Genomic DNA, 14,373 nt, shown 5'->3' with positions numbered 1-14,373 from the left:
AATGCAGTCTTATCTTTTTCTCTGGAAGTTTGATGGCCAGTTTCTTAAAATATTAAAGAGGTTCTCCGGGCTTTTTTTTTTTCATATTGATGATGACCTATCCTCAATATCAGATTGGCAGGGGTCTGACACTGGGCACCCCCACTGATCAGCTGTATGAGGAGACGGGGGGCGCGCTGTACGCACGTGCCGTCGCCCTTCTCTCTTCCGGTCCTCTTCTGCTGTCCCATAGACATACAGTGGTGAGCAGGAAGAGAGATGACATGTGCCGTCTCCTCATACAACTGGCCAGGTGTCGGACCCCCGCCGATCTGATATTGATGACCTATCCTGAGGATAGCAATGAAAGATGATAGTCACAGCAGCATGTCCAGTGCGTCATCTATTGGAAGCCTTGAGTGCACACACAAACAAAGTAGCCTTTGTCAAGTATACAAAAGGTAAAAACTGGCAATGTTAAATACAAATATGTGACCTCTCCCACCAGAAGTTGGAGCCAATCATTAAAAAGCTCAGCCCAGTCAATATATCAGTGCAATTATAAACAGCCTGTTCTGTAATCAGGCCATCTGCAACATATAATAAAATAAATCTGTACCTGAAACATATATGCCTCGTCAGGTCACGCTAGACACATTCCCATCCATCTCGGCGTCTAGCCGATCACAGTGCGCATGTCCATTACGTCACCGCGCTAACGCCGTCAGTCACGTGCATAATGTGTCATTGAGTCACACGATGCTCACGTGTTGAGCGCAAGGACCTTTGCACACATGAAAGTACAGCCAACTGGAAGGTCCTATCAACAGACCTAACTGTTCGACATGTGTGTGTCAATGGGGACAGACACCTATCTCCCATACGGACAACCACACAAGGGCAAAGCAAAGTATCTAAATAGACATTTCATGAGGTCGGACACATATAGAACATGGCCATTTAAGATATGGTGGATATGGGAAAGAAAGTATTTAAATCCAACGGAACCGGGCGAAACAATGTATCAGATACACAACACAGATGTGTATTGTGAATAAACATGTGAACTTACTGATCAAAGCAAAATGATACAAATAAACCATAATCTACCATTAAAACCATTGTCTATACTGAGTCAGACATGAATAGAACCCTACCTACCTATCTATACTGTTTACATTAAATTCAATATTGAGTCCCTGGGGTTGTAGCGATTGAAATGTGAAGATCCATTTCAGCTCTTTTTTCCTCCACATGTGCTCCCTATCACCACTCTGACCTGACGAGGCATATATGTTTCAGGTACAGATTTATTTTATTATATGTTGCAGATGGCCTGATTACAGAACAGGCTGTTTATAATTGCACTGATATATTGACTGGGCTGAGCTTTTTAATGATTGGCTCCAACTTCTGGTGGGAGAGGTCACATATTTGTATTTAACATTGCCAGTTTTTACCTTTTGTATACTTGACAAAGGCCGAAACGTCGTACTTTGTTTGTGTGTGCACTCTAGGCTTCCAATAAATGACGCACTGGACATGCTGCTGTGACTATCATCTTTCATTGCTGTTCCTGGACTGCTGTGGATCTGCGGTCCCATCGCGGCTGTTGCATCCCGGTTTTTGGTCTTAGGCTGGGTTCACACGGGCGTGACGGATTGGCTCAGGATGCGTTCAGGGTGCGTTCAGTTAAACTCGCACTATTTTGCAAGCAAGTTCAGTCAGTTTTGTCTGCGATTGCGTTTAGTTGTTCAGTTTTTTCCGCGCGGGTGCAATGCGTTTTGATGCGTTTTTCACGCGCGTGATAAAAAACTGAAGGTTTACAAACAACATCTCTTAGCAACCATCAGTGAAAAACGCATCGCACCCGCACTTGCTTGCAGATGCAATGCGTTTTTCACGCAGCCCCATTCACTTCTATGGGGCCTGTCCTGCGTTACAAACGCAGAATATAGAACATGCTGCGATTTTAAAGCATTGCAGAAGTGATGCGTGAAAAAAAACGCTCATGTACACAGACCCATTGAAATGAATGGTGCAGGATTCAGTGCGGGTGCAATACGTTCACCTACTGCATTGCACCCGCGCGGAAATCTCGCCCGTGTGAACTCAGCCTAAGGCTGAGTTCACACGGGCGAGATTTCCGCGCGGGTGCAATGCGGTAGGTGAACGTATTGCACCCGCACTGAATCCGGCACCATTCATTTCAATGGATCTGTGTACATGAGCGTTTTTTTTCACGCATCACTTCTGCAATGCTTTAAAATCGCAGCATGTTCTATATTCTGCGTTTGTAACGCAGGACAGGCCCCATAGAAGTGAATGGGGCTGCGTGAAAAACGCACTGCATCCGCAAGCAAGTGCGGGTGCGATGCGTTTTTCACTGATGGTTGCTAAGAGATGTTGTTTGTAAACCTTCAGTTTTTTATCACGCGCGTGAAAAACGCATCAAAACGCATTGCACCCGCGCGGAAAAAACTGAACAACTAAACGCAATCGCAGACAAAACTGACTGAACTTGCTTGCAAAATAGTGCGAGTTTCACTGAACGCACCCTGAACGCATCCTGAGCCAATCCGTCACGCCCGTGTGAACCCAGCCTAAAGGTCCGGTTGTGCTGCTCTACTATTTATTATTTGTGCTATCCTGAGGATAGGTCATCAATATAAAAAAAAAAGCCCAGAGAACCTCTTTAAAGAAATTTTGCATTTCCTGGACGTCCTGCGGCAGCACAGAACACATTAGTTTCCCCCCTATTTGTTCTGTGCCGCCTACGGACTACAGGAAACAAAAATTTCAAGTACATTTTTTTTGTATATGAAGATTTATCACTGTATACATGAAATGCTATACAACTGTCACATATACTTCATTTCCATTCCTCACGACATTCATTTGAGGTCAGTATGAGACCCCTACACATAGCTAGTCCTGCTCAAGGCTGAGATACACGAGTCTACTTAGTTGCTACAATGTATCAGTCTGGAGTCCAGGCTGTTTCACTCACAGTGGATACAATTGTAACTGAAGGATGGGGTTAAAGTTTGCTACCTCTGAATATAAACAAGTGTTCTCATTCACTGACAGAAGACACAGACCCTGAAATTGGTGAGGAATTTAAACACAAAAAGGATATTAGAAAGCTGTAAAACCTTATATTTATGAGCTAATTAAACTTCATTAATATAAATCCCCAAACTTTCTTATGGTACGACCACACTGCGGATTCGTGTTGCAGTTTAGACGCGGCTCCGCTGCGGTCTAGAACCGCACAGCCGTAAGGGCGCAGCGGGTTCTATTTAAAGGGAACCTGTCACCGGGATTTTGTGTATAGAGCTGAGGACATGGGTTGCTAGATGGCCACTAGCACATCCACAATACCCAGTCCCCATAGCTCTGTGTGCTTTTATCGTGTAAAAAAATCGATTTGATACATATACAAATTAACCTGAGATGAGTCCTGTACGTGAGAGGAGTCAGGGACAGGACTCATTTCAGGGTAATTTGCATATGTATCAAATCGAGTTTTTTACACAATAAAAGCACACAGAGCTATGGGGACTGGATATTGCGGATGTGCTAGCGGCCATCTAGAAACCCATGTCCTCAGCTCTATACACAAAATCCTGGTGACAGGTTCCCTTTAAACCAATGAAGACTGCACTGTTTATTCGATCTGCCTTGTTAACGGCTGTGCGGAATTGAAGAGGCTGTGCGGCATTACCAATGCCACTCTACTAAACAGTGCAGTCTTCATTAGTTTTATTAGTGCCCACTCTGCCCATATGGCCGCAGGTACTCGACTGCTTCAAAACTGCGATACGACAGCGCTGTGCAGTCATACCCTTAAAGGGGTTGTGCAAGAATGGGGGAGTTTTTGCAAACTCCCCTCCCCCTCACTTAAGCAGCCCTGTAAAGGGAAGCTTACTTACCAGCTCCTTCTCCTCCAGGCCTGCGATGCTCTGCTGGGCCCCCTCAGTGTAAACATCCAGTTTGACATCGCTGCAGCCAATCACTGGCCGCAGCAGAGACCGGATCCCCTTAGGTCATGTGACCATTTGTCATGACATAAGGGAAACCAGTCACTGCCGCGGCCAGTGATTGGCTGCAGTGATGTCAAACCAGAAGTTTACATTGAGGGAGCCCAGAGGAGCACCAAATATCAGGAGAAGAAGGAGCGGGGAGCCAGCATTGAGAAGCAGGTAAGTAAAGCTCCCTTTACAGGTCTGGTAAATTGTGTGTGTGTGTCTGGAGTGTTTTACCAAAATCTCTCCCCCCCCCCCCCCCTCCTTGCACAACCCCTTTAAGGCTGTCCGTGCATGATGAGGTCTGGCAGCAGGATCCCCATGCAGATCACTTCAAATTGCTGGGCTGCACCTGTACTTGCCGGCCTGCTCCTGCAGGGGTGCACCTAGCTTTTCTGCTGCCTGAGGCGAAAACTGACCCTTCCCCCCGTGCCAATTTCTTAACCTAACCCCTTTGCCACAATGAAAGAGCTCATTGCCCATGGCTCTTCCACTGCCCCTCTCTTGTCCCTACCTGGTGCTGCCTGAGATGATTGCCTCACTTAGCCTCATTGGTGGTGCACCCCTGCGCTCCTGTATACGGGTCAGACTGGCCCACCAGAGTATCAGAGGATACCATAATGAGCACCAAAGATCCAGGAGAAAAAAAAAGACCCATTTACAGCTGCCTTTGGAGTTATGTCAGTCCCCTCTGCGCTGCCGTAAGATCTGTATAATTTATCCAGGCGCAAATGTAAGTTAATTTGCCGGGGCTGGAGTCCCCAACATGCCCCCACCCCTATCATGCCCAACTGGCGTACACTGTGCAAAACCAGCTGTGCAACACAATACTGTCGCAAGTCCCTTAGTAAATGTGCCCCTATATGTTTGATTCCAAACCTATTAAATTTATTTTGGGGCTTGGGCCCCAAAATATGGGCCCCAAGAACCTGAGCCCGACACTGCTAGTACACGCTAATTGAAACAAATAGCATGTACATGTTCAGCCTGAAAAGTACAGGTGTGGCCTGGCAATTAGTGGGGATGATGAGGGTAGTACCTGTTACCAGGATTGCAAACCAGGTTTCACCTGCTAAACCCCCTATGGCTGTGCTACACCTTTAAACAGTAATCTGATTAAATTTGGCAATTGCCTTGTATTATAAAGGTATTTTTAAGTGACTGATTGGTTCTCCTCTTTAATTTTGTTTAATACTTTGTGTAATAGTTTATAAGTTTCCTTTGTAATGAAGTGGGTTAGAGATAGTACCCATCCCCCATTGTGCTGATAAGACCACATTCCTGAGTAATCTCAGAGACATGTGTGCTGCACACTGGAGGAGGGGCTAACAGGTTAAAACATTCTGACCCATATTTTCTTAGCAGACTCCACCAGGCCCTCCATCCTAGGTAGGATGTGAGTATGATTACCCCATCTCTCTTGTATACCCTGGGGTGTCGGTCATGTGTTATAAAGGGTATACAGCCATGGGTTATAGCATGATCGATGGAGTCTCCATCCCATTTAGGCTAGTGATGTTTATTTTATTTTTTTATTATTCTGTATGTGATTTCTTTGTGTTACTGTATATTTAATCACTTAGTAAATATATTTATTCACATAGCCTGCATAAGCTTATTCATTCTCAAATCTTTCGAAATTCACTTTACGTTACAGCCCAATTACCTACAGATTATAACGATATTTTGTCACAATAGGGGTCAAGAGGTGAAGATCCTGTAGGTCCTGGAGACAGTGAGGCTAAGAGTGGTCACCACCCATCTGCCACCCCTTTAGACTCATCTTGGCGTCTGCTGGCAACAACACATGATAGCTTCAGAAAATCCTGTGACATCTGCTGGGCTCCTGCAGTGCCATATGGATGGCATATGTAATGAAGTTTAGGCACCAAAGAAAAGGGAATCACCACTCTGTTCCTGCCAGAGATGGCAGTGCTTCTGGTGGAACATTAGCCTGATGTATGCAGATCATCTCGGCATTAATGCTATATCATTCGGTCAGCTTTAACGGGGTCATGTGAGCAGAAGGCGCTCCTTTTCCCTGGCATCTGATAATCCAGAAATGTTGGCAATTGTTGCTGGCACAGAACTACCTGATACTTTGGACTCTGGTGTTGCCAGAAGCAGAAGACTGAGAATAACCAATGATTAAAAAAATGCTTTGACTGACCAATAATTCAGAACATTTGATAATCAAAAACTATCAGGTCATGTAAATGCCAAATACAGGAATGGGCTAATTCGATAGCTAAACATTGCTCTCGGGGTAGACTGACCATGTGGGCACTTGTCAAGCCAGCATTGATTAAAAAGGGGTTGTCCTCTCCTGACATTTCCCTTTTGCTAACTACTTGCATCCCCCATGTAATAAAAATTCTGGAGTTTCTATTTTTATGGCTCTGTTGTGCCATTCCTTTATTATTCCTGCTATAAGTAATGAATGAATTGCTAGCAGTTTGCAATGAAGGTCCAGAGGGGTGTTACCAGTTGGGGGATGGGGTGTCCCTGAATAATCTGACACTATCCAATCAGTGCCGCCAGTGTCAGATTGTGCACAGAAACATCGCCAAAAAATAAATAAATACCTCATCCATTTGAGCACAAAGAGGCCGCCTCGGCCATCTTGGTTGAAGACACCATGCAAAATCTCACGCGGTTTCTGATGACGTGTGCGATGCCTGCGCTGTTCATAGTGCGCCCTGCACTGATAAATGGCAGGTAAAGTCTAAGCCATATTGGTACACCATAGAGTTTTTTCAGGGCGCAGGTGCCCACAGAGAGGGCTCTGAGTGCCGCCTCTGGCACCCCTGCCGTAGGTTCACCACCACTGGCCTAGGGGTTTACCTAGCCAGTGTCTGATTACGAGAATCCTGAAGTTTTTTACATTAACCATGCTGTCCAGTGATGTTGCCCCATTTTTTTCTCTATACTCCATCATTTTTTTAAATAGATTTTTTCCTATATTTGTGATTTATCTAATTTTCAAATAAAGGTATAAATTTGATATCAACTAGCTGTGGTTTTCGTAGGTAGATAGCTAAAGAAATACACCAGCCAGGAGAGTACATAGAAGAGGGAGACCTTAGCAAGGATGACACCAGACCCCAAGTAGGATGTTGGGTTTTGGAGCTCAGGACAGTTTTCATGAACCTTGAATTAATTTATAACCCTCTTATTTTGGTTCTCACTACGCAAGATTGGAGCCATGACCAACCATGACCACCTCTGCTTCTATGGTACGTATGCTCTTGGGGACTGAACTGAAGGATGTACTATGAACATATTCCTGACGCTTCTATATAAACCTGCTAAGGGCAAATAAACTGTTGGGCAAGGGCCATTTCCATAACTCATGTTGATGTTTGTAGTAACCCTAATCTTTTCTTTAAGGGTCCTTCTGGGTTTAAAGGGCATCTGTCAGCAGTTTTGTTCCTATGACACTGGCTGACCTGTTACATGTGGACTTGGCAGCTGAAGGCATCTGTGGTGGTCCCATGTTCATATGTGCCCACATTGCTGAGAAAAATGAGGTTTTAATATATGCAAATGAGCCTCTAGGAGCAACGGGGGCGTTACCATTACACCTAGAGGCTCTGTTCTCTCTACAACTGCTGTGTCCTCTGCACTTTGATTGACAGGACCAGGGGTGATGACTTTTACACTGCCTGGTCCTGTTCATCAAAGTGCCAAGGGCATGGCAGTTGCAAAGAGAGCAGAGCCTCTAGGAGTAACGGTAACGCCCCCGTTGCTCCTAGAGGCTCATTTGCATATAATCAAACTACATTTTTCGCAGCAATTTTGGCACATATGAACATGGGACCAACACAGATTTCTTCAGCTGCCAAGTGGACATGTAACAGGTCAGCCAGTGTCATAGGTACAAGATGCCCTTTAAACAGCTAATCAGCATGGATCCCGGGAGTTGGACCTCCGCCCGTCTTATATTGATGACTTACTCTAGGGGCAAAGGGGGCATTGCCGTTACACCTAGAGGCGCTGCTCTCTCTGCACTTTGATTGACAGGGCCAGGTAGTATGAACATGATCATGCCTGGACCTGTCAAAGTGCATAAGGCGCGCCAGTTGCAGAGAGAGCAGAGCCTCTAGGAGTAATGTCCACGCCCCCATTGCTTCTAGAGGCTCATTGGCATATAGTAAAAGATCTTTTTTCTCAGCAATGCGGACAAACAAACAAATCTGCTGACAGATGCCCTTTAAAGCTCATGGTAGGGCTTCTAATTGAGTCTGGCTGCAGGATAGGACAATGCTGCTTATTATTGTATTATCGGAGTATGATATTCTGTACATTCATTTCTACTTACTAATTGTGGTTGGCATGCATGCAGACATTTTTTCCGTGTGACGTGCTATCACAGTGATCAGACGTTCACTTGAGTGAAGGTGGGCTACAACACCAGACAAAGCTTAAAGGGGCTTTCCGGTAATAAAGCAATGGCTGGACTGAAGGGGGGCAGAGCCCTTGAGGGGAGGCCCACGTGACGGGGGTTTGGTTTAGGGAACCCCGGAAGGTATAGGATTGGTGAGGAGGGGGTGAAGTGGGTTGGTTAGGGAAGCGGATTGGATAGTTTAGGCAAGGAAGAGGAGTGAAGGGGGGTTAAATACAGGAGGGAGGGAGAAGAAGGTAGCCATTTTGGTAAAAGAGAGGTGGGGTGGACGTGTGTGTGTCAATGGGGTTGTGCATGTCATGACGGCTGTGGCGTGGGGGGGTCTTTGGAGTTGGTTACATTGGAACTTGAGGACATTGGGAGGGCTCCACGGTTGGGGCTGGACTCCCATGGTGGCCGAGCTGTTGTGGTGGATTGAGGGGGCTATTCTGTGGTGCTTCTGAGCTGGGGGTAACGTCTGGAAGCAAAATGGCTCTCCCCGGTTCGGCAGCTCGGGTTTTTGGGGCTTCAAGGACCTCCCCCCGTTAGGTTGTTCTTGGTTGGGAAGTTATGGTTATTTATGTATTTATGTTAATAAATGGCTGCTGTGGCCAATACATTTCCAGTTGGTGGTCAGAGTCTTATTATGGGGGAGGAAGTGTATAAGGAGAGGCGGGATGTATTGGTGGTTATTTGTTGAGGTTAATAATGGGATGTGTAAGTAGGGGAAGAGGCGAACGGCATATAACCAATACCCCCCGTCATGATTTTTTAGCAAGTGCCTGTAGCCTTCCCCCTATAACAAAAGAGTCAGACTTATATGCTCCATGCAGCTCTGGTCCTCTGCTGTGTCCATATTCCGGTCCCCACACTGTTTTCCTGCGGTGGTGCAGGAGTATAGTCACATGATGCACCTCTCCAGCCAATGATTGGCTTCAGTGGTTGCGTGCTGCTTGAGGCCACATCATCGCTGAATCCAGTCATTGACTGTAGCGGTGCATGTGACCATGTCCATGCAGCGCCAGATGTGAAAGGAGTTTTCTCACCTCGCTAGGATATGCCACCATTGTCTGATAGGTGCAGGTCCCACCGCTGGGACCCGCACCTATATCGGGAACGGAGCCCCGCAAAGTGGTGGCTGGAGGACTCCGGTCCGGCCACCACCAAGCGGCTCTCCATAGAAGTGTATGGGAGCGCACCACGCATGACCGGCCACCGCTCCTATTCACTTCTATGGGCCCGACAGAAATAGCCAAGCACTTGCGGCGGCCCCATAGAAAATGAATGGAGGGCGGCTGCGCATGCGTAGTGCACCCTCCACCACTTTTGAAGCTCCGTTTTCGATATAGGTGCAGGTCCCAGCAATGGAACCCGCACCTATAAGACAATGGGGGCATATCCTAGCGATATGCCCCCATTGTCTGAGATGAAAATACCCCTTTAACTGTGCAGTGACTGAAAATGGAGGCATCAGAGGCAATGCAGAGGACCGGAGTAAGTACGAATCTTAAGTTTCGGGGGGAAGGCTGCTGCACTTGCTTAAAAATCATTATTTCCGGAAAACCTCTTTAAAGAGTTGAGAAAGGGGGCCCAAGTTCTCTGAATGGATGACGTGATGGTGGAGCATGGACGCTACTGCTCCATTCATAGGACTCCCAGGGATAGCAGAGGAGGAATATCAAACCTCCTGTCTAGGGACAGCTTTAAACGGCTCTAACAATTACTTTGCTCATAAATCAGTGAACACAGGTGTGTATATCCGTGTGCCTATAGTGCGTCTGTCTTTGCGGTAACTCACCTTGCAGTGCCGACTTTCATTACAGTGCAAACTGATTCCACATTCATCTGTGATCTCCGTAATCTCCGACAAATCTTCATCTTCAAACTCCTCCAGGGTAATATCATGTGTCAGCCTGGCGGAGCAGAAAAATAATTAGCATCATGCACACGACCATGAAGATTCAGAACACCTCAATGCAAAGTCTGCTCTTCTGAACACGCCAGATTTATACATAATCCGAATGCGCAGTGATGTCCTATTTACTGTATTAGATCAGGGACTGTTACCATTGGCCTAATTCAATTTGGGCTCAGGATAGCTGCCTTGGTCCTGCATCTGAAGGAAGGCAAGAAATGTGCAAATTTGCACAATATTAACAGTTTATTGCTATAGTGTAACTTTATTTCATTTATTTCATTGCGTCACCACAAAACAGTCTTGGAACTGCACTGGTTTACCCCCAGTGTACATCCTATGACATCACATCAGAAGAAGCACTGGCTGATCCGCTGCATCCTGACAGCTTTTAGCTCCTAGTTATGGACATTTTATGCAGCTGCTATCGAATGGACTACATCCAGCTGCTGCCTACTGCTGGGCACATCTTTATGTGTATATATGTATATATATATATATATATATATATATATATATATATATACACACACAGTATATATATGTATGTATTTAGTAAACATGTAAGTGTGAGCATGTACATTTAAGAACCGTATGTTGTGAGCATGCATATGAGTGCATGTACGTACAGTATGTTGTGAGTTGTACCTATCATTGCATCTATGTATTGTGAGAGCATGCCTATGCATGCATCTATTTATGTTGCGAACATATCTATAAATGCACCTATGTAAGTTGTGAGCTATGAGTACATCTATGTATGTTGTGAGCATGCCTAAGTGCATCTATGTATGGTGTGAGCATGCGTGAGTGCATCTATGTATGGTGTGAGCATGCGTGAGTGCATCTATGTATGTTGTGAGCATGCGTGAGTGCATCTATGTATGGTGTGAGCATGCCTGTGAGTGCATCTATGTATGGTGTGAGCATGCCTGTGAGTGCATCTATGTATGGTGTGAGCATGCGTGAGTGCATCTATGTATGGTGTGAGCATGCGTGAGTGCATCTATGTATGGTGTGAGCATGCGTGAGTGCATCTATGTATGGTGTGAGCATGCGTGAGTGCATCTATGTATGGTGTGAGCATGCCTGTGAGTGCATCTATGTATGTTGTGAGCATGCGTGAGTGCATCTATGTATGTTGTGAGCATGCGTGAGTGCATCTATGTATGGTGTGAGCATGCGTGAGTGCATCTATGTATGGTGTGAGCATGCGTGAGTGCATCTATGTATGGTGTGAGCATGCGTGAGTGCATCTATGTATGGTGTGAGCATGCGTGAGTGCATCTATGTATGGTGTGAGCATGCCTGTGAGTGCATCTATGTATGTTGTGAGCATGCGTGAGTGCATCTATGTATGTTGTGAGCATGCGTGAGTGCATCTATGTATGTTGTGAGCATGCCGTGGAATCAATTTTTGAAAAACGCGATAAGATGATATTTTATTTCTATCCACAAAGACATTTGGTCTCGAAAGACAAAAACGTTTTTCCATTTTTAAAATTAAGCTGGACGCTTCACAAGCGGGAAGATTAATACATGGTAATGAAATGAAATGTTGACCTTTGGCAGACTAAGGCTCCATTCACATGTCCGCAAATGGGTCCGCATCCGTTCCGCAATTTTGCGGAACGGGTGTGGACCCATTCATTTTCTATGGGGACGGAATGGATGCGGACCGCACACAGTGTGCTGTCAGCATCCGCATTTGCGGAGAGCGGCCGCGATCTTCAGGTCCGCAGCTCCGCAAAAGATAGAACATGTCCTATTCTTGTCCGCAGCTTGCGGACAAGAATAGGCATTTCTATAGGGGGTGCCGGGCGGGTGTGTTGCGGGTCCGCAACACACCACGGATGTGTGAATGGAGCCTTATAGGAACCGACTAGACGGATGTACCGATTGCTGTATAGAGAAGCCATAACTGGGGTCGTCAAACTCGATTAAAGGGACGTGTTGTGCACATGTTCTGTATAGATGGAGGATAGCCTTCAGAATTATCACCTTCGATTTGCACACGCTCTCCTTATCCCTCCTCCAACTTCCATTAGGGGTTCTTCGGAGCATAGTGCTGGGACTATTTACACTCTCTACATAGTCCCTATTGGAAATGTTGGGCAGATTTATTAGTCTTATAGATGGTGTAAGATTAGACTGGGTGTCTAGACCTGCACTGGATTCATCATAGGGGCCCGGGCTGGATGATAGGTGTGTTGCATGGCCGACACTTTTGTCTAACTTTATACCAATTATACCAGAATTGTGTCTTAGGCCACACCCCTTCCCTTGAAGCCACGCCCCTTTTTGGCATGTCTTAAGGTTAGGCACAGATAACTTCTTTAAACCTACATTTGCCAAATTGCGCCACACTTTGGTGTTTCCAGTTTAGTTTTCAGGTTCAAGACAGGTCATCAGTATCTGGTCGGAGGGGGTCCGACTCCCGACACCCCCAACCAATCAACTGTTTGAAGACCTAAGAGTGCGGCGGCCTCTTCCTAGACCAGTGACGTCACGTTTGTCTGTCAGATGGCCTTCAAGTGAAAGGGTCTGAGCTGCAATACCAAGCACAGCTGCTATCCAATGGAGGGCGCTGTGCTTGGTAATCTGCAATGGAGAGGGCGCTGATCGACAGGTGTGCCGGGAGCCGGACCTCCGCCGATCAGATACTGATGACCTAGCCCGAGGATAGGTTGTCAATATTAAACACTCGGAGAGCCCCTTTAACGTCATATATTAAATACAGGATGTTTGTTTTTGTCTGTTGTAACTATTTGTATCATTTTTTTCTATCTAGGGCAAACTCTCAAACGTTTCCAACTGAATTAACTCTGCTTTATTAAGAAATGTATTTACCGCACAATTAATTACATATTTTAGCCCAGGAAACAGTAACTGCAAAATAATTAGATGAGAATCTGATCTGACATTTCCTGTGTGTGGGGCAGATGAGTGTATAAATGGAGGGAGTGCTCGAAACCAATACCACTGACCACATGGGGCCTGAGAAGACGCCATCAGCATCACGCCAGCCCCTATGTCTCCTTCCGGACTGACAGGGCCAGGCGATGACTATGCAGGAACCTGACCCTGTCAATCAAGGAGAAGAGGGAGGGGCTGGCAGGAGGCGCAATAGTGCACAGAGTGGCTTGGACCCGCCCTGAGTGCACTTGACTTCTCGTTTGCATATGGATTAGGCCTCTTGCACTCGAACGTTGTGTGCCCGTGGCCGTATTGCGGCCCGCATACGGCGGGTCCGCAATACACGGGCAATGGCCCGTGTGCACTCCGCATCGCAGATGCGGACCCATTCACTTGAATGGGTCCGCAATCACGGAGATGCGGAACGGAAGCACGGATCAGAACCACTACGGAGTGCTTCCGTGGTGTTTCTCTCCGTGCCTCCGCACCGCAAAATAATAGAACTTGTTCTATTTTTTTGCAGTGCGGACAGATCAATTTGAATGGGTCAAGTTGAATGGGTCTCGATCCGTCTGGGGCCGCAAATTGCACGGAACGAATGCACAACGTTCATGTGCAAGAGGCCTTAAAAGAACTTAATGAGGCAACAGATCGCTAAGTGAAAGGTATCATTACATTCTGCTGAGGTAGAACTACAAGACATTGATTTCCTTTAAGGCCTCATGCACGCGGCCGTTGTGCGGCCGTTTCGTGCATTGGGGACCGCAATTGCGGTCCCCAATGCACGGGCAACATCCGTGCAGCGGGCCGGACCCATTCAACTTGAATGGGTCCATGGTCTGTCCGCACCGGAAAAAAATATGACATGACATATTTATTTGCAGTGCGGAACAATGGAAAGAAACACCACGTTCCGTGACTCTGTTCCACATCTACGGAATTGTGTACCCATTCAAGTGAATGGGTCCGTGTCCGTGCACATGGCCGGCGGCCGGATTGCCGATTCGCCTTTGCGGGCCGCAATACGGCCACAGCCGCCCAACAGCCGTGTGCATGAGGCCTAAGACCTTTTTTTTTTATTAAGCCTGTCTTATTCTGGATGATACTATGTAAGTGTAACATGTGCTAAAGAGTTACACACCTCTTAATAA

General features: G+C 46.4%; 1 protein-coding gene across 3 annotated transcripts in view; it reads right to left on the bottom strand.

Moving 5' to 3' along the window:
* Nucleotides 1-14,373, bottom strand: part of MAPK8IP1 (mitogen-activated protein kinase 8 interacting protein 1) — a 74,516-nt gene that overhangs the window by 32,509 nt on the left and 27,634 nt on the right. For all 3 annotated transcript variants that reach the window (XM_040409132.1, XM_040409133.1, XM_040409134.1), the window contains exon 2: nucleotides 10,190-10,304. In XM_040409132.1, coding sequence (XP_040265066.1) covers nucleotides 10,190-10,304 — 115 coding nt within the window. The remainder of the gene's footprint in view (nucleotides 1-10,189; nucleotides 10,305-14,373) is intronic.

The sequence above is a fragment of the Bufo bufo genome, chromosome 10 (assembly GCF_905171765.1).
Source record: "Bufo bufo chromosome 10, aBufBuf1.1, whole genome shotgun sequence".
Lineage (NCBI taxonomy): Eukaryota > Metazoa > Chordata > Amphibia > Anura > Bufonidae > Bufo > Bufo bufo.
Note: the sequence above shows the minus strand (reverse complement) of the source record. Positions and strands in the feature narration are given on the sequence as shown.